This window comes from Solanum verrucosum, unplaced genomic scaffold (genome assembly GCF_900185275.1).
Source record: "Solanum verrucosum unplaced genomic scaffold, falcon-dt-bn FXZP01000108.1, whole genome shotgun sequence".
Classification (NCBI taxonomy): Eukaryota; Viridiplantae; Streptophyta; class Magnoliopsida; order Solanales; family Solanaceae; genus Solanum; species Solanum verrucosum.
This window is the reverse complement of record NW_026020274.1, coordinates 5369909-5388311: the sequence shown is the minus strand read 5'-3', so window position 1 is coordinate 5388311 and position 18403 is coordinate 5369909. Positions and strand designations below refer to the sequence as shown.

The window sequence follows — 18403 nt, the reverse complement described above, 5'->3', positions numbered from 1 at the left end:
TTGAAATCAATCAAAAGCGCAATAATGAAAAGTAATTTTAAATTATGTCCATCAATCTTAAAGGGTATTTCAAACCCCAATAATTCACTTGATATGGACTAGAGGGAGTAACAATTTAACTTTTAAATGTCAAATTAGCCTTAATCAAATAATTTATAGTAACACAAATATCTATGACTTATTATTCGTGGTATAATCTCAACCATTTTGGCTGTCCTGCAATGGAAAAAATAGAATAGAGTTGGTGTAAGAAGCACTTATCTGAAGACACTTTTGATAAAAATGGAATATAGCGGAAATGATTTGCTAAACTCCATGCAAAACTATTTCAAAATCTGTTGAAGTTCTCTACATCCTCCTCATGGCTAACAGATGTAACTAATGACACACTAATACACATAACACAACACATCTTTAAGAGTCTATGCATTGGTTGTTAGACAGATCCATAAACACGGTCGATAAGAGAGGCTCCTAAATTTCAAACTCTTAATCGAAGATAGGAGAAAAAAACTCTCATCACGTCATGTCTATCCTCCGATGATCACCTGCGTAGCTTTCAGCTATAGCTTACTCCGTCACCCTTTACAACCTCACCAATCCGGTATGCAATGCTTGTCTTCTGTACTTCCATAAGTATCCGATCAGCTGCTTCTGGACTTACTACAAGGACCATACCAACACCCATATTGAAAGTTCGCATCATCTCAGCATCTTCTATTCTTCCAGCCTACATTTCAATGACCATATCACAAACATTAAAGAAAAAAAAAACATGCAATAGAAGTGTACGCGATCAGTATCTCATGTGCAAGTAATTAGGGAAAGAACATTCAAGCAAGTATCAAAAGATACTCACCTCTTGAATCCATTTAAAAACAGGAGGAATTGTCCAAGAGCCCTCGTAAACAAGGGCTCCAAGGCCTTTGGGAAATACTCGAGGGATATTGTCAGTGAAGCCACCTCCGGTAATGTGGGCTATTCCTTTAACCCCTCCTTTGCTAATAATATCAAGAACCTGCATTTTCCAAATCCGTGAAACACATTACTGCATACCCGATATTAAAAATTGAATTTTTTTATTAATACAAGTAGAAGAAAAGAAAACCAAAGGTGAAACCTGTTTAACATATATAACAGTTGGAGCAATCAAAGCTTCACCAAGTGTAATAGATTCACCAGGAAGCTGGTCTTTCAAAGAAAGACCACTTTGCTTCAGAACCCTACACAGGTTGCATATTATCATCATTCAACGGAAGGAAAGAAAAGCATGTAAGTCAAAAGGAAATGAAATTATCAAATTATTTTTAAAGGCTTAAATACATAATTTCTCTCAAAATAGACAAACCTTCTAACAAGAGAAAACCCATTTGAATGAACTCCACTAGATGGTAAACCAATAAGAACGTCTCCAACCTTGATATTTTTCCCGTCAATAACTGAATCCTTTTTCACAATGCCCACAGCAAACCCACTGAGGTCATATTCACCTTCGGCATAGAAATCTGGCATCTCTGCAGTCTGAAATGCACACTAAATCAACCGAGTGCAATAAAAGAAGATTGTTTCTAATTCCAAAGCCATGGTTTACCAAACATATAGTAATTAAACGCATGTCATTATTCACACTCAACAAATATACTAGATCACATCAGCCAATTCTACTTAAAAAGAACACATCTTACCTAACACATTTCCATGTCATGAAACAAAACCAACATTTGGCACCTGAGAGAGAAAGAGAGAGAGAAGCTATATGCAGTAGTATACTAACAACCCATAATAGCACAAGAAAAAAAGAAGGGTGTGATGAAGCAGGAAAATGACATGCTACAAGTTTTGATAAGTGATCCAGAATGTCTCAATGACTATGCACATATCAACCAAAAAAAAAGCAGCACAAACTAATCAACTCCATGCTGAAATTCTTTTGTTAGAACGAGCAGCTCAATATTTGTCATTCATATATAATGCTTTTGCTGCAGAATATGAGTCACATTTTTTTACTAGGAGTGATTTTTGAGAAGAAAAATGGAGTTATAGGTACCTCTCCCCCTAGAAGAGCACAGTCAGATTGCTGGCAACCATCCACAATACCTTTTATGACCTGCATAAATGTAAGAAGCCAACTTTGTTTTACAGGAAAAGGACACAACACACCAGTTTGAATAAGGCAATGGGAACGCCAGGAAGTGGAGATAGATATATGTGGCCAGACATACCTTCTCTGCAAGGTCAACATCAAGGCGGCTAGTTGCAAAATAATCAAGGAAAAATAAAGGTTTTGCTCCAGAAGTGACAATGTCATTAACACTCATCGCAACCTGGTAAGAAAGACGCCATTAGTTCTTGCATATCTGCAAAACACATAAAAAGATGAATCAAACTTACCAGATCAATTCCAATGGTATCATGAATTCCCGTTTCAAATGCCAACTTAAGTTTTGTCCCCACACCATCAGTACCAGCCACAAGATATGAATCCCCTGCTCAGTACAAGAAAAAACCCAAAAAGAAGAATTTACAAAATTAAGATCAGTAACAACATAAAAAAGACCAAAAGAACAACGAACAAAAGAAAAAGAAAAACATATACTTTGACTATGGGTTACGCAGACCATTAGGAAAATAGAGCAGAAATATATATAGGGGAATATTGAGCAGGAACAAGCTAAGGATTAGTGGAATTAAGGTTTTTAGAACTCCATAAAACCATAACCTACAAGTCTTAACAACTATAATGTTGCATTAATCAGTTGGACAAACTTGTCTGTGCTCAGTTGCATTGTGACTCCATCAGTTAATGATACTCAACATCAGTAAGAACAGGTTTTGGAAATGATATAACTTGCACTTTGGACTGGCTAATTCAGATTTTCAGATTTACAGATGAATATTAAACTGAGAAGAAACTAGTTTCTCCACCTTCTGCTTAGGGGTTCAATTTAAATAAGAGATGTGGGAGAAAGGAAAAGGACTTGTCTTAGCTGGCAGAAAAGCAAAAAAAAATAATCATATGGTGCTCCTTTGGTGGGTTTTACCACTATAACTTTGAGTAGTTGCAGGCACCGAGAAAGTGGTAATGTTGCATAGTGAAATACTGAATGCTTAAAAAATGCATGACCTTACAAAGTAAAAAGTAGCCTAATTTCAAGAACTACTTCTCGTTTCGCAAGACAAACCTGCTTTCGTGGTAATGGTGGACATCAGTACACCAAGTTATAAGCTTACGGACCTGAACTTATGTTATTTTGGTAAAACTACAACACATGTCTGACCCTAATGCGTAAAGAACCCATAGGAGAAAAAGATTGCTTCTAGTCCCACCAGTAAATCAGCAATGTAAATGCAAAATAAACCTATGAAAAGACGTATTTTGGTCCCTGAGAACAGAGGTTGCTATGCCATTATATAGCTGGGCACCCAAGGGTGTGGCCTAGAAATCAATTAAGCGGGTTGAGAACAATGAGGCCTCAGGTTCAAATCTGATCAGACGCAAAAACACTAGGTGATTTCTACCTATGTGTCTAAGCCTTGGTGGACACAGCTACCGATATCCCGTGGAAGGTAGCAGAGGTGTACACAAGTTGGCATGGACGCCACGGTCATAAAAAATAATAATTGTAAATGAGCATAAGAACTTCTTTTTGATTAAATTAATTTTAACATCACTGTTTCTTAATACTTGGGTTTTTCATTTCAAACTTTTGTTTCTGTTTAAATGTCATATGCTACTGTTAGAACAATATAGAGACTGCCAGGCTTTGCAGGTAGTGACACATGTGTGCCCATTTACTCCAGCTTAGATGAGAAGGATTACTCCTCAACTGTGCTTGTACTGTAGCAAGCTGCACATTAGATTAGTCAAGGTGCATGCAGCATTACCCAGAGACTGGTGTCATCACAAATATTTAAAGAACAAAAAGGTACAACCCTGGCATCCATCCTCAGTAATAAAGCTAACATTTCTCACCTAAAAGAAGAATACAAGCTTGATTTAAAGAGCTCAAAGTCATTGTCCATAGAATACAAAACTAAATAAGAGTAAGCTTAAGAACATTTTTTCTAAAGTATTTCACTTTAGTCATGGCACCAGCTGATTGATCAAACTGTCCATTTGAGTTTTATAATTTTATAACACGCAAATCTTGATTACATTTTCACTAAACAAATGAATCAAGATTTTCAATTGAAGATGCCATGTAAAAGGATTAACCAACAAAACGTAGGCTAAAGGCAAATAATACCTAATGGAAAGAGTCCGCCAAATCCTCCAATTCCAGGTGCCATTTTGGCTATTCTCTTCACAAGCTCTGATCCTGCATCGATGTCCACACCAGCATCCTTATATGTAAGACTGCTGGGCTCATCTGCAGCAGTGTCAACCTGACTGGCACTACAAGTAACAGAGAATGGAATGCTTCTCTCCCTGTTACTTCTAGCATTTATATCTTTGCATAAAGGCAATAGCTTTTTTGATAAGTCTTGGAGCTTGGGTACACATGATCTTGGCTCAAAGATCGAGGATTTAAAATGACAAACAGGGGATGCAGCAATGCACCTCGATAGTTCCAAATTTGCTCCACAAGACGTGTTCATGACAACCCAAGGAAAAAGCTGCTTCAAGCTCAAAAAACTAAAATAACCAAACAAAAGAGAACATAGTCAGAAGCATATCCATAATCTAAATTTGACACGGTTCTTATTATTGGACCCATTACTTTTGAATCATGGGTTGAAAATTTAATTCACAATTCTAGTGAATTTCACATACATATATATATGCTTCACCTGCCATCAAAAATGGTTATGTCGAAAAGAAATTTTACAATAATAGTAATCTCTTCAAACAAATAATTTCACAAATTAACACATGGACTTGCTCTTGCTCCAAATATATGGAAGTCTAAATAATAAACTTGACACAAGAACAACACTAGCTACAAAAAGTGATAGCTAATAACACATAAATCAATTTCAAAACTCAACAGTGCTGATAACTAGTAAGACCAGAAAAATAAAATCAGATTATAGATACAAAGCAGAACAAAAGAAACTAAAAGACCAAAAAAAATAAGATAAGAAGTTTCATGAACTATACATGCAGCTACCATATCTCCAACAATGCAAACAGCAAATAGGAACTGCACAAAGACATCATTGAGGACCACATTTAGCAGCCAATACACTCTACCAATTCATTAGCACCCAAATAGTTCACTTCACCAATTCATTCGCACCCAAATAGTTCATACGAGATACTAGAAAATTACAAAATCAACCCCCTATTCCATAACCTAAAGCCAATAAATTTAGCAGTTTATATCTTTTTGGTTAGAATCAAATCCTAAAGATTGCAAAAATAAGCAAAAGATAAACCCCAATTCAACATTCTTCCTAATCATATATTAAATGCACCACCAAACAACGCGAACACCACGATCAAGCACCAGTTAACACAACAACAATATCAAATACTATTTAACATAGTAGTCTATTTCAATCCTAAATACTAATTCTTCTCCAATTAAACAGATTCAGCTCACTAATAACAGCAAAATTTAAGGTTTAGTAAAAAACACCGTCTTTTAAGCCAAAAAACTAGCAGAGCAACAGATACCAAAATTATACAAATAAAGAAATAGCATAGAACTTCGAAGTTTATACGACCCGAAAACAACAGAGCCAAAAATCCTATCCATGTAATCGCCAATGAGGACCAGAAAAAAAAAGATTATAAGAAAAAAGAAAGAAAAAAAAAGTACCTACTTGGAGAACTCGAGACTTCAATGGCAGCAAAGAAGCTGCGAGCACCGGAGAAGTATAGGAGAAGTATGATGGCGGTAAAGGAATTGGAAGAAGTACAGGTTACCCTAAATTTCTTTGAATTTGGTTAATTATAATATTCACTTACTTTTTTTTTTCAAAATTATTAAAGGTGGACCTTTTATTTAATAAATAATATTCTTTTTGTTTTTTGTTTTCAGAATTTAATTCTATATTAATAAAATCTCTCTTTGATTTTTATGTCCTTCAAAAGTAAATTATTAAAAAAAATGGTTAATATTTAGTTTTAATGGCGTACTAATCTCACTTATAAAATAAATAATACTCGATTAAAAGAATGAATATGCATGGATCTCAAAATTTCAAGTACTTTTATTGTTCAGCGAAAATACATATCTAATCCCATATTAATTTTCGCATTAATAAGACTATCTCAATAATTTAAAAAAAAAAAAAGAGATTTGTAATGATATTTATTGTTGAATTTAATCATTCGCTGGTAGAGTGTGTAGAAATAATGATAAATAGAGTGTATTAATAGTGCTTACATTAGTAATATTTGTATTAGTTATGCTTGCATTAGTTATACATATTGTTTGGTTTGGTGTATTGAAAAAAATATGCATTGTATAAAAAAAATTATTATAAAAGTATCCTCCATAATTTGAAAAGATATAAAAGTACTTTTGAGGGGCAATTGGGTCTTTAACCATGTTAATGCATGTATTAAATTCCTCTGCATTACTAATACCAAGAGCCGTCAATATAGGCTAGGCTCGTTGGGCCGGTCTAGCCTAACCCGTGATTTGATAGGACTAGACTAAGACTTTTTGAGCTCATCTAACCCGGCCTAAATAAGTCTGCTGATTTGTAGGGCTTGAGAAATATGGATAGAGACGGTCCATGGGCCAAATAAAATCAATTAAAAAATAAAATTATAAATAAAGTATTAAAAAAAATAAGAGTCCAAATTCAAAACCTATTTAAAGTTTGAAATATTATAATTTAAATACAAATTATGTTTATAGAATATGTACTACATAAAATAAAAATTCTCTAAAAATTATAGAAATTACTATGTAGGTCGTAGTATATGGAATATTGTCATAGTTTTTGTATTTTATTATGATCATTGGAAAATTATTAGGTTAATATTTCTATTTAGCTATTTTTGCTTTTACTTGAAATCAAACTTAATAAATAATATAAAGATAATTTTATTTGTGGATTGATCAACAAGTAGTTACACTAACACTATGTATTATTGTCTTATCGATATTTATGATAATAATTTGATTTAAAAAATTATACTTTTAAAAAAGTGTGTGCCCGGCAGAGCCCGTAGCCAACGTACTTATGGGCTAGGCTGACCATTTTCTGGACCACAAAAAAGTAGCTAGCCCGACTTGTCAAATTCAAAGCTTGTATGAATTGGTCCAAATGGAGCGTGTTAGCCTATATTGACAGATCTACTAATATATAAAAATTCATGGTATTAATAATACACTCATCAATGCACAATGAAGTGTACCATGAAGGAAAAAAAAAGTACCAAACAATATTATTAATACACAAAGCTAATTTAAGCATTATTTTTGTTAATGCACTCTAGCAAACGACCCATTATTGTGTAAGAAAAAGTATTGATCTTTACTTCGTGGGGTATTTTTTTTTTTATAGAGTTACTTTTCAATCGTTATTTGCCACATAATCATATACAATTTTTTTTTTCATTTTAATTGTGTATTTTACTTTTTTTTACTTCTTCATAATATCTCACACATAGTTTACCTGACAAGAGGGAGTTGCTCGGATGGTAAGCACCCATCACTTTCAACCCGAAGGTTGCTAGTTCGAGTCACCAAGGAAGCAAAAGGGGTGGGAGCTCCTAGGGAGGGATTAAAAAGAAAAAAAAAAACACATAGTTTTACCTTAAAAACATTATTTATTTATTTTTAAGTGCAATAACTACATATATCGATTGTGTACATTTTTCTTTTTTGGCCCAAACTAAATTTGTATAAAATTTGATTAGGACTTTATGGAATTTTAAAAATAGGAACATTGGACCTATGCCTTTGGACGGTTGAACAGAATTCTTTCAATTATCACATCTAGCAAGATAAATTTTGCTAAATTTATGTATTGTTTTTGCTAGAGATATATTGTTTTTAGTCAATCACCTTTTTAAGCTAAAAAAAAGCCTTTTTTATCTGTATATTTTCTTTTACTTCATCTTTAATCTCTAAAGTCTATGCGTTTTAACTATGCACTTATTAGTTTTGGGTTTTTTTTTTTGGTGAAACGCTATTATGTGTCTAGCCAAATAATTAATAGAGTACCAAATAGTCAAATAATTAAAATAAATATAATTTAGATTGCACTGAATAATTATGTCCAATTCACTTTATGCATGGTGGAGACAACGAGACCAAAGAGATTCGGAATGAATTAAACTTATATGATACAAGAAGGTTGAGAACTTGAAGGACATAGTGGTATATATTATCTCTATGTTTCATTTTCATATGCATCTGTTCAGAGGCAGATTTAGAATTTAAATTTTATCTATTCAATTTTTAAAGTTTTTCACATTGAATCCATCGTATTTTTATAAGGGAAAAGGGTATGATATACCCCTTAACTTTGCCATTTAGAGCTGATACACCCCTCGTTATGAAAGTGGCTCATATATACCCCTAATTATATACAAATGGCTCACATATACCCTTTCCCTCTAACAAAAATGAAAAAATAATAATTTTAGTTTAATTTTTTATTATTATTTTTAAAAGAAAAACTATAATCCCATACGGGTATATTTAATCTTCTTCAAACATATTTTTTGACTTTTTTTTTGTTCAATGACTAATTTAGATTTATTATTTTGGTGGTCAAATTTATTTATGTTTCACTAATATTCTTGTAAAACTTATTATAGATGACCAATTTTTTTTCTTCAAATACAAAAAGTAAATTACAATATAGACAAAAAAATAAATAAATTATAATATAGCCACAAAAAAATAGTTTTAATTTTTTTTTCTTTACACTAAGGAATGAAAGAAAAAAATAAAATAAGAATAAGAAACTAAAATAATGAAAATCAAAGAAGTCAAAAAATAATTTATGTATGAAAAAAATTGAAATATACCTTGAACTTTGCTAGAAGAATCCTATATACCCCTAAATGATTTTTTTTTTAAAAAAGTCAAAAATATAACTTTAAAATTATTTTTTTCACTTCCGTTAAATGAAGTGTATATGTGAGCTCATTTTGTAATGGTAGGGGTATATGTGAGTCGTTTGTATAACGGTAAGGGTATATATGAGCCACTTTCATAACGAGGGACATGTCAGCTTCAAATAGCAAAGTTGAGGGGTATATCAGACCCTTTTCCCTTTTTATAATTATGGATCCATGTTTACCAAAGTTACAATTCTAATGGATTTTTATATATAAATTTTGCTTGCTCAAAAAATGGTATTTAGTTGAATTTATTGTAAGGTTAAAGAAAGAGTAAATTTTAGGTTTAGCAAATATAAAAATCATATTTGTATGCTATAACTATAGTTTGTATAATTGCGATTCATAGCAAACTTTATGTTTGCTATGACTATTAATCTGTATATTTTGATATACATATACACTGCATTTGCATATTTTGGTATATATATACAGTGCATTTGTATATTTTGGTATACATATACACTATATTTGTATATTTTAGTATACTTATACATAAAAACCTCTCATGTCTTGATTTGTATATTGATTTGTATACAAACTAAAACATAGTAACTGTATATAAACAAAATTACTACATATATACATACAGAGATTATACAAACATGTCTTGTTATGTATAACTATGGAAAATATACAAACAACAAATTGAATTAGTATAAACAAACTAATCAATAGTAATTGTATACCGAATGGGTAATATATACAAACAACAAATTGAATTTGTATAAACAAACTAAAAAATAGTAATTGTATACCGAATGGGTAATTGTATATCGAAATGAGTAATTGTATATCGAACCAGATGACAAAAAAAATGGATGTTTGCTGCGAATTACAAATAAAATAAACTATGACTATAACATTTAATTTGAATTAATAATTTTGTTATTTCATACAATTTCCCCTTAATAATATGGAGATTGATTGGACGTTGTTTGATGAGCTTATAAAGAACATCAATATAATTAAATAAGCTAAGTGAGCAAATCAGTAAAATTGAAGTGTCATTGCTTCAATTATTATTTTGATAACAACTTTAAGTGTTCATTCTGGAATCAGAGATTCCGGTATGAATATTCTTTATGAGTCTGTTTTAAACGAGAAAATGATGAGAGAAAACTTTAGAATTGAGAAAACGTTAATATAATGTTTTGTGTTGTTAAAATGTCAATTTCTTTATCAGTGAATAATTTAGATATTTATAGTGGACAAGGCATAAGTATCCTCTAGAGTATAATCAAAATCTCAAACACACGTCTAAACTTAACTAGGTGTATAATTCAAGTAAAAACAATGAATTTAGATAGAATCCACCTTAAATCCGCATATGTCAACATCACTCCTTTTTTCCTTTTCTACCCATATGCACCACAAAAGAATACACACTAATAGAAATAATGGGTTTTTCCATCTCAATAAGTGGAAAATATGTATCGTACATGTTATTCCATTCATTTTTCATTGAACCAGTTCACTGGAAATATGCATAACGGGAAACAAATTCTCACTGAAATATTGAGAAACTGTCTAATTTTTTTTTCGTATGAAAACATTACTGTTTTTTCTTTTCTCACCGATTCAATAAAAAAATTAATGAAATAACCGCCAAAGATTTTTTACTAGAAAAATAGTGATTTTTTAGCGGCATAGAAGAACAATTGTGTGTGTTGATGAAATTTATTATTGTAGATGTGGAATGTACCCGGACATGGAGAAGTCCACCGCCTTTACCATAATTCAAGGTGTTGCACCCATCAACAAGTAGGTCTATTATTTTATTATTTTTGTTTAAACATATACTATATAGTTATTAAATTGGGAAATCAATTAAAGATTACTTGTAATATAATTTTGTAGCTATGAAATGGTTGAGGAGAAAGCAGGAGGAAATGGATGCAAATGTGGATCAAACTGCACTTGTGACCCTTGCAATTGCTAAATTACTAATTTCCACAATAATATAAGTGTGTGTTGTTATAAAAGCTTAATTCTGTAATAATAAAGTACAGTCATGGAACTGATCATATGAATTATGATGATCACTTCTTAGGTTTGTACCTTTCTTCTATGTTTGTTTGAACTAATATATTTTTGTAGTGTGATTTGAATTTGGGGTGTAACAGAAATATATCATCATAAATATACACAATCATATAAGTTTGTTAATTCCTTCCTTCATTTAGATCTCTTTACGACTTATAGTCTGTTTGACCAAGTTTTTGAAAGGTCAAAAAGTATTAAGAGATCAAAAAAATCTGATCGCAACCCATCCTTATTGTTTCTGCCGTCAACAACAACAACGAGATTTGATAACTGCCCATACAACACTTTTAGGGATCATATTTTTGGTCACTATACCACAATCTATGTAATTTATGAAACTACAATTGTGGTCCTAATCTTATCCAATCTCAAAACTTCACAATAATTTAAAGTTAATAATTGATCAAGACCAAACGCATATTATAGTCATTGTATTGATTACACAAACCTTCAAAGAAATCTTATATTTTTAGCAAAAAGATAAATACTTATTCTCCGAACACTAGAAAAATTATAAGAAATTTGACAACTTGTATCTTGACTCGCTCAAAACACTTCAATACCTACAAAAGGTACCTGATATATTAAATAGACGTACTTGTATCAATTGTATTTGAGATGAAGAGAGGGAAGAGAGAGACAAGCGAGATCGAGTGAGGGAGGAGAGATCATAAATACAGTTGTATTTCAAATACAATTAATATCAAATACAAAACGGTTATACATTAAATAAATACATAACACAATGCAAAATAAATACAAAATACAATCTTCTCTCCTCCCTCTCTTGATCAGCTCGCACATCTCTCTCCTCCTAATATGTATTCATTTTCATACGAATCAGTTTATATTTTTTCTCTGAAATCAGCGAAAAAGTACCACGAATACAAATTCATAGCAAACCAAAGTATAGCTATAAATTGTAATTATTGAAAATGTAGCTAAAAAATCCTACTTAAGGCCTAATGTTTGAATTTTTTTTTGGAAGTTTTTCATACATTGACTTATATTATAGTACAACGTAGAACGTAAATCCCACATCGGCTACGAGTGAAGCAGCAGCATGTGCAACCCTGATAAAAATAGCTCCTTGTGCTGACTTGTAACTCACGCAGCCACGCAATGAACACATAGCGAACTATTCTTTCGCCTTTTACTAAAGAATACTGTGTGTGCGTTGCAAAAAGTGGCATACGCCAATTTTTGGAGGGGTTCTCTTAGCTGAGATTCCCAACCATTCTAGTTTAAACTAATGTTGTTTTTATTTACGTTGCTGACATTTTTAAAACTTTTAAAATAGTTATTGGTGCATTGTTTGCTAACTCAAAAATAAATTATTGATTTAGAAAATAAACAAAATCAGATTAGTGGAACTGATGTCAATTAATTAAGAAATACAATAAATTGTTAAACACATGGTAATGTTTAACATAAATACTCGAAAATCAAATAGTACTACTACAACAACAATTTAAAAAATGAAAAATATACTTGCCCTTCTTTTTAAAATTGTTATATTGTCAATTGGTCGATGTGGTAGCCTTTGATCTCTAGTTTATAATTTCTTCACGGTGGTCAAAGAATTTGGATGTCTAGTTAGTTAAAAAAAAAACCTTGGCTGTCCGATCATTCTCACCCCTCTCACGATCGCGTATTTCCAGCGTTGCAAGATTGAGCCCCAAATAATTTTTTTTGGGTTTTGGGTCTTTTTCTCTTTTTACGTGAATAGATAAAAGTTTAAGGTTTTGAGTCTCCTTCCTTTCATTTGTGAATAAATTTAGCCTAATTGACTATCCCTCTTTTCTCATAAGCCCAATATTTATGGTGCATATGTAAGACTTTATTTTTGGATCTTACTTTGGAGTATCACAAGAATTAGATCAGCAGCTATATAGATAGAAAAGTGAGAGAATGCATATTTTTGCACAAGCCCTAGGAGCCAATTTCAAATCGCGATTCCCGCTTTGTTTCTTATTCGATTGAGCTGATATTTGGACAATTTATTTCTTTCAACTTAATCTTTGATTGGGAACTGAGAGAGGTGATTTGGAGTCACGTAGTTCCCGATTTTAGCTCGTGAACAATAGCTGCATTTTGGTGATTTTGCTCCTTTTTTACTTCTCTAATTTTTGGTGCTGTCTTGCAGTTGTGTTGCTCATTGTTTGACACTTTATTGCATTGGTTGTCATTTTGGAGAACACTTTTGTAAATCTTGTTGATTTTAGTGTAGCTTTGGCCTTGTGATTGTTACTCTTCACACCGAAGAAGTTTTCCACTTTAAACTTGGTGTCTCGTGTGTTCATTTATTTTCTTTGCTTTGGTTGATTTGTTTGCTGCTCCAACAGTGTTTTTCTTGCATTTTTTTGTCTTCTCTTGAATAGAAGGAAAAGTTTTGACTCGGATATTCTTCCACTATTGTCCTATCATGCACATTTATTTTGTGCTTGCCTTTTCCAACATTTTTATTACTCGTAGAGAATTCCTAGGCACGGTTGACTTTGGAGTTCTCTCGGGACTTAATGCATATTGCCTCTTATTGAAATGATTTATCTCAAGGCAAAAAAAATCTTTAATTATTGCTATTTTTGCTACTTGCTTTTTACACTGTTGGAGTGATTATTAACAAGGATTTTTAGATATATTTAGTGAGAATTTTCTATAATGTTTACTTTTTATAATAGTATTTTATTATAATCGATGAAAAATATTTTAATTAATTTTTTTATTGTTATTTTATTTCTTCATGATAACCTTACAATATGTATGTACTTGATTTGTTATTTATAATGAAAATAATAATTATTAATTATATTTTATCGAAGACATAACTTTAATAAAACTTTATACGTTCGAATAATGAAACTAAAACGACAAAATTCTTGTGAACTTGGAACACGTGAGAAAATTAAAAATGAAGTTACAGAATTTTAGTTGCATCATTTTTTCTTTTCACACATAAAAAGATTGTAAAATTGATTATTTGGGTTATTTTATTTATAATAGACGAATAAGATTTAAATATCAAATGTTGTTATAGACTTATAATAAATGAGAAAATGACCAAAATGGTCTTTAATATATGTGTGGTGTTTTATTTTGATTTTTTAAAATGTATTTTACTTGATTAAAATAGTCTTTAATGTATAAGAAACATGTTCATTTTACACCCCTCGAGTCCCGTGATATATTTCTTTTAGTAGAAGATATCTGAAAGGTATGGTACGTAGGGGCGAAGTCAACTTATGGTCAGAAATTTATTCCATTCTCTTTCGATAAAAAAAATATACTATTTATATATGATTAAAATTATTTTTTATGTATATGTAATAAATGTTAAACTTCCTTTGACTAGTTTGTATATATTTTTTTAAATTTTTTTAACCTGCTTAATAAAAATTCTGGCTGAGCCTCTGGTATGTATTCACCAAAAGCAAAAGAGATTGATGATTGATGAAACACCATATTGGACGGTTAGAAATAGAAAAAGAAAAGGATTTTTTTGTGAGCATCTCTTAGTTTTTTACCATCCAAAATGCACTAATCTGATTTATTCAAATTCACAATATTGAAAATTCAATATGAAGGTTTCAACGCTCTTTATAAAAGAGGACTCAGTTTTATAATCAAATCTAAAATCTTTAAGGGCAAAAAGATTTTTACTACCTATCACACATCCTTTAGTAGAACGAGGAGTTTTTTTTTACTATATGTCTCGCACAACTAAAAAAAAATGGATTCAAATTTATATTAAAAGGAGTCTGACACAACTACCGTTAGATACGTGAGACATACTAAAAATTTTTATGGTAAAAGTATCCATGCAGCAAACAGATGGTTTACTTAACGTCAAGCTTATTAAAATAAAGACATATAACATTATTCTCTTGCGATCATTTGTTGAAGATTGCAAATATTTATTAAATGTTACTCCTAATAAAACTAGCTCTATCAAATACAAATGGAAAAAGTGTGAAAGACAAATCAAACCAATAAAAATTTGGTAACGTGAGAATGTACTCAACAACATGAAATTTCTGATTGTTATGGAGAATTTAACAAAGAACAATTTTCTTTGGTTGTTATGTTGCTAAGTTTTCAAGAATCTAAAAACTCCAAATATATGCCTTTCTAGTTAGATTGATTGAGACAGGAAAATGAATATGGTCTTGTTGATGCTTTTAGAAATTATTTAATGGAACAAAATAAAAGGCCTACATTTATTAAAAGCAAGTGGAATCAAATTATATAGGTAAGAAATTAAAGTCATGTCACCAACAATTCGATACTAATTGGATAATGTTATTTAATATGTACTTAAAAGTCTTTAAGTCCTATATTGATGCCCAACCCAAGTGTCATTGTTTAGAATTGAAAAATCTCATGCTAATTTCATTTAATTTTGAATTAGCTATGAATTATAAGATAATTTAATTAGTTTACAGTGTTTTAACAACAGATAAGTTAGAATCTGTCGACAAATATCATAGCGAATTTCATATTTTCTCAAAGTAATTAACGTACTTTATTTTTTAAGTAGTAGAGTATATAATTCGGGAAAAATTACATAAATACACAACTTAAAATATCATAATCTCTAAAATTTCCTATCATTTTTTTTTTTTTTACAAAAAAATCCCCTCTCAAATAAATCTTTATCCCCTTTTAGATACATTATCTCTTCTTGAATACATCCATCACATCCATCTCATTAAGTAATGTATCAACAACTAAGGAGTGTATCCGAGAGTGATGAAAAATTCAAAATTTTTGTGATTGAAACTTTAGAAATAAAATATAATTAGCCCCAAATATACGAGATTTTTCGAACCCACCACACGAATGTCAAACATTGTGGGGGTGGCTGATCAATTCTACTCTTTGTGGCAGCAAGCTCCATGCCTTTCTCCTCTAAACAAATAATTATAGATATTTCTAACATAATAAATTACTATTAAATACAAATTTTCATTTAATTGTCAACGTAACGTGTTAGGCACACATATATCACCAATTTTATTCTTTTTTCTCCTATAAAAACCCCTCACTCTATGTTTCATTTTTCATCCCAACTACAACAAGAACTTGCTTTAGTGATTACACTTTCTTTTACAACAAATTTAATCTCTCATTTCCAAAAACAAATTAAGTGAACATGTCTTGCTGTGGAGGAAGCTGTGGCTGTGGATCTGGCTGCAAGTGCGGCAGTGGCTGTGGAGGGTAACTTTCATTTGATTTCCACTTACCAATTATATATTAATCTGTTTGGTTACTCGTATCCACAATCTTAATGAAAAATGTTTACCACTTGCTTAATCCTTTTTATATGAATTTATAGGTTTAGGGAGAGAAGTATTGAAAATACTCTTAAATTTGGCGCAAATTATTAGTTTCGTCTTGAATTATTACAGCCTTAAAACACTCCTCTACTTGACTAACTAAACTTTGATACACTCCCAATTTGCCACATTGACATAGCAAGTAGTCTCAAACTCTTGTAAGAGCATGGAGTTCTTAATAAAAACCGAGAGAAGTATTGAAAACACCCCTTAACTTACAAGAATTAAGGGATGTATTTCACTCATTTTCAAGATCAAGGGTGTGTTTAAATTCGTTTAGTCAAGTTAAGGGATATTTTTAAGACTGTCAATAATTCGAAGATGAAACTAATAATTTGCGCAAAATTTAGGGGTATTTTCAATATTTTTTTCCTACCCATATGCACCAGAAAAGAATAGGCCATACTAGAAACAAAGTTTTTCCCACCACAAATTAGTAGTAAATTGGAGGCTACAGAACATAAGTTTTCTACTCAATTTTTATCAAACAATCTAGAAAAATACATTGTGAAAAACAGATTCTCATGTCTTTTTCTGTATGAAAGCATTACTATTTTTTCTTTTCACACCTATTCAACCAAAAAATCAATGAAAATAACCACTAAACATTTTTCGATATATATTATTGTAGATGTGGAATGTACCCAGACATGGAGAAGTCTGCTACCTTTACCATCGTTCAAGGTGTTGCACCCATCAACAAGTACGTTTATTTTTTCCCTTTATTTTAAACATATACTATATAGTTATTAAATTGGGAAATGAAATTTAAAAGATTACTTACTTCTAATGTAATGTAATGTTGTAGCTATGGAATGGTTGAGGAGAAAGCAGAAGGAGGAAATGGATGCAAATGTGGATCAAACTGCACTTGTGACCCTTGCAATTGCTAAATTACTAATTTCCACAGTAATTTAAGTGTGTGTTATTATACAAGCTTAATTCTGTAATAATAAAGTAGAGCCATGGAACTGATCATATGATGATCACTTCTTAGGTTTGTGCCTTTCTTCTATGTTTGTTTGAACTGATATATTTCTCTAGTGTGATTTGAATTTGGGGTATAACAGAAATATATACAATCATATAAGTTTGTTATTAATTCCTTCCTTCCTTTAGAGATCTCTTTACAACTTATAGTCTGTTTGGCCAAGTTTTTGGAAGGTCAAAAGTGTTTTAAGCTTTTGTTAACTATGTTCTAGCTGCAACTTACTTAATTAACATGATCTGTGCTTAAGAATTAAGTCGCAATATGAAATGTTGTATGAGCATGGATGTAACAACCCAACTCGCTAGTGATATTGTTCGCTTTGGACCTAGGCCCGCACGAGTCTGCTTACTTATATATACCCAACATCTCTCATGTGTTCTGCCGATGTGAGATTTCTTATCTTAAGTTGGGGTGTCACAATAGACCTTCCATCATTGCAAATTACATTCGCTATGATCATTCTCTCTTCTGCTTATCGAGCTTTCGCTGCTGCTAGTTCAACAAAGGTAGAATCATCATCTTATAGTGAAGGTGTCTCAGATCCAATGCAATGAAGGTAAAATAGCTGCTCTAGAAAGTAACAACACTCGGAAAATAGTTCCTCTACCCGAAGGAAAGAGGCCTACTGGCATTGGCTGCAAATGGGACTTTAGGATAAAATACAGAGACGCAAGGTGGAATTGAAAGGTTCAAGGCTAGATTAGTAGCAAAGGGATACAATCAACAAGAGGGCATTGATTACCAGAGGTAATCAAAATGGTATCAAGTGATCAACCCAAAATGTATACAATGTTTTCCTTTAAGGAGATCTTCGTGATGAGGTCTACATGGATCTTCTATAAGGTTTTAAGAGCTAAGGGACACAAGACCAGTATGTAAGCTTCTTAAAAATCCTTGTATGGCCTAAAACATCCCCCAAGACGATGGAATACAAAGTTATTGGAAGCAATCTGGGTTCAAACAAAGCCAAGATGATCACTTTTTAGTCTCGACGAA

At 31.5% G+C, this 18403-nt stretch overlaps 2 protein-coding genes and 1 non-coding gene across 3 annotated transcripts; 2 read left to right on the top strand and 1 right to left on the bottom strand.

Annotated features, from left to right (window-relative positions):
• Positions 1–302: 302 nt before the first annotated feature.
• LOC125834095 (phosphoribosylformylglycinamidine cyclo-ligase, chloroplastic/mitochondrial-like) lies at positions 303–4649 on the bottom strand. The gene is made up of 8 exons (XM_049513277.1): positions 4248–4649; positions 2392–2486; positions 2223–2324; positions 2048–2107; positions 1349–1521; positions 1121–1223; positions 860–1018; positions 303–730 (listed from the first exon to the last, which is right to left on the bottom strand). Exons 1-8 carry the CDS (start codon positions 4597–4599, stop codon positions 560–562), a joined length of 1215 nt encoding a protein of 404 aa, XP_049369234.1. The 5' UTR covers positions 4600–4649; the 3' UTR covers positions 303–559.
• A 7544-nt stretch (positions 4650–12193) lies between these two features.
• LOC125834174 (U5 spliceosomal RNA) lies at positions 12194–12310 on the top strand. The gene has a single exon (XR_007443332.1). It is a non-coding gene; the product is annotated as a U5 spliceosomal RNA (small nuclear RNA).
• Positions 12311–16142: 3832 nt separating this feature from the next.
• On the top strand, positions 16143–17514 carry LOC125834106 (metallothionein-like protein type 2 A). Its single transcript, XM_049513289.1, has 3 exons — positions 16143–16297; positions 17048–17119; positions 17225–17514. The coding sequence occupies exons 1-3, from the start codon at positions 16233–16235 to the stop codon at positions 17307–17309; spliced, it is 222 nt and encodes a 73-aa protein (XP_049369246.1). The 5' UTR covers positions 16143–16232; the 3' UTR covers positions 17310–17514.
• Positions 17515–18403: the final 889 nt, after the last annotated feature.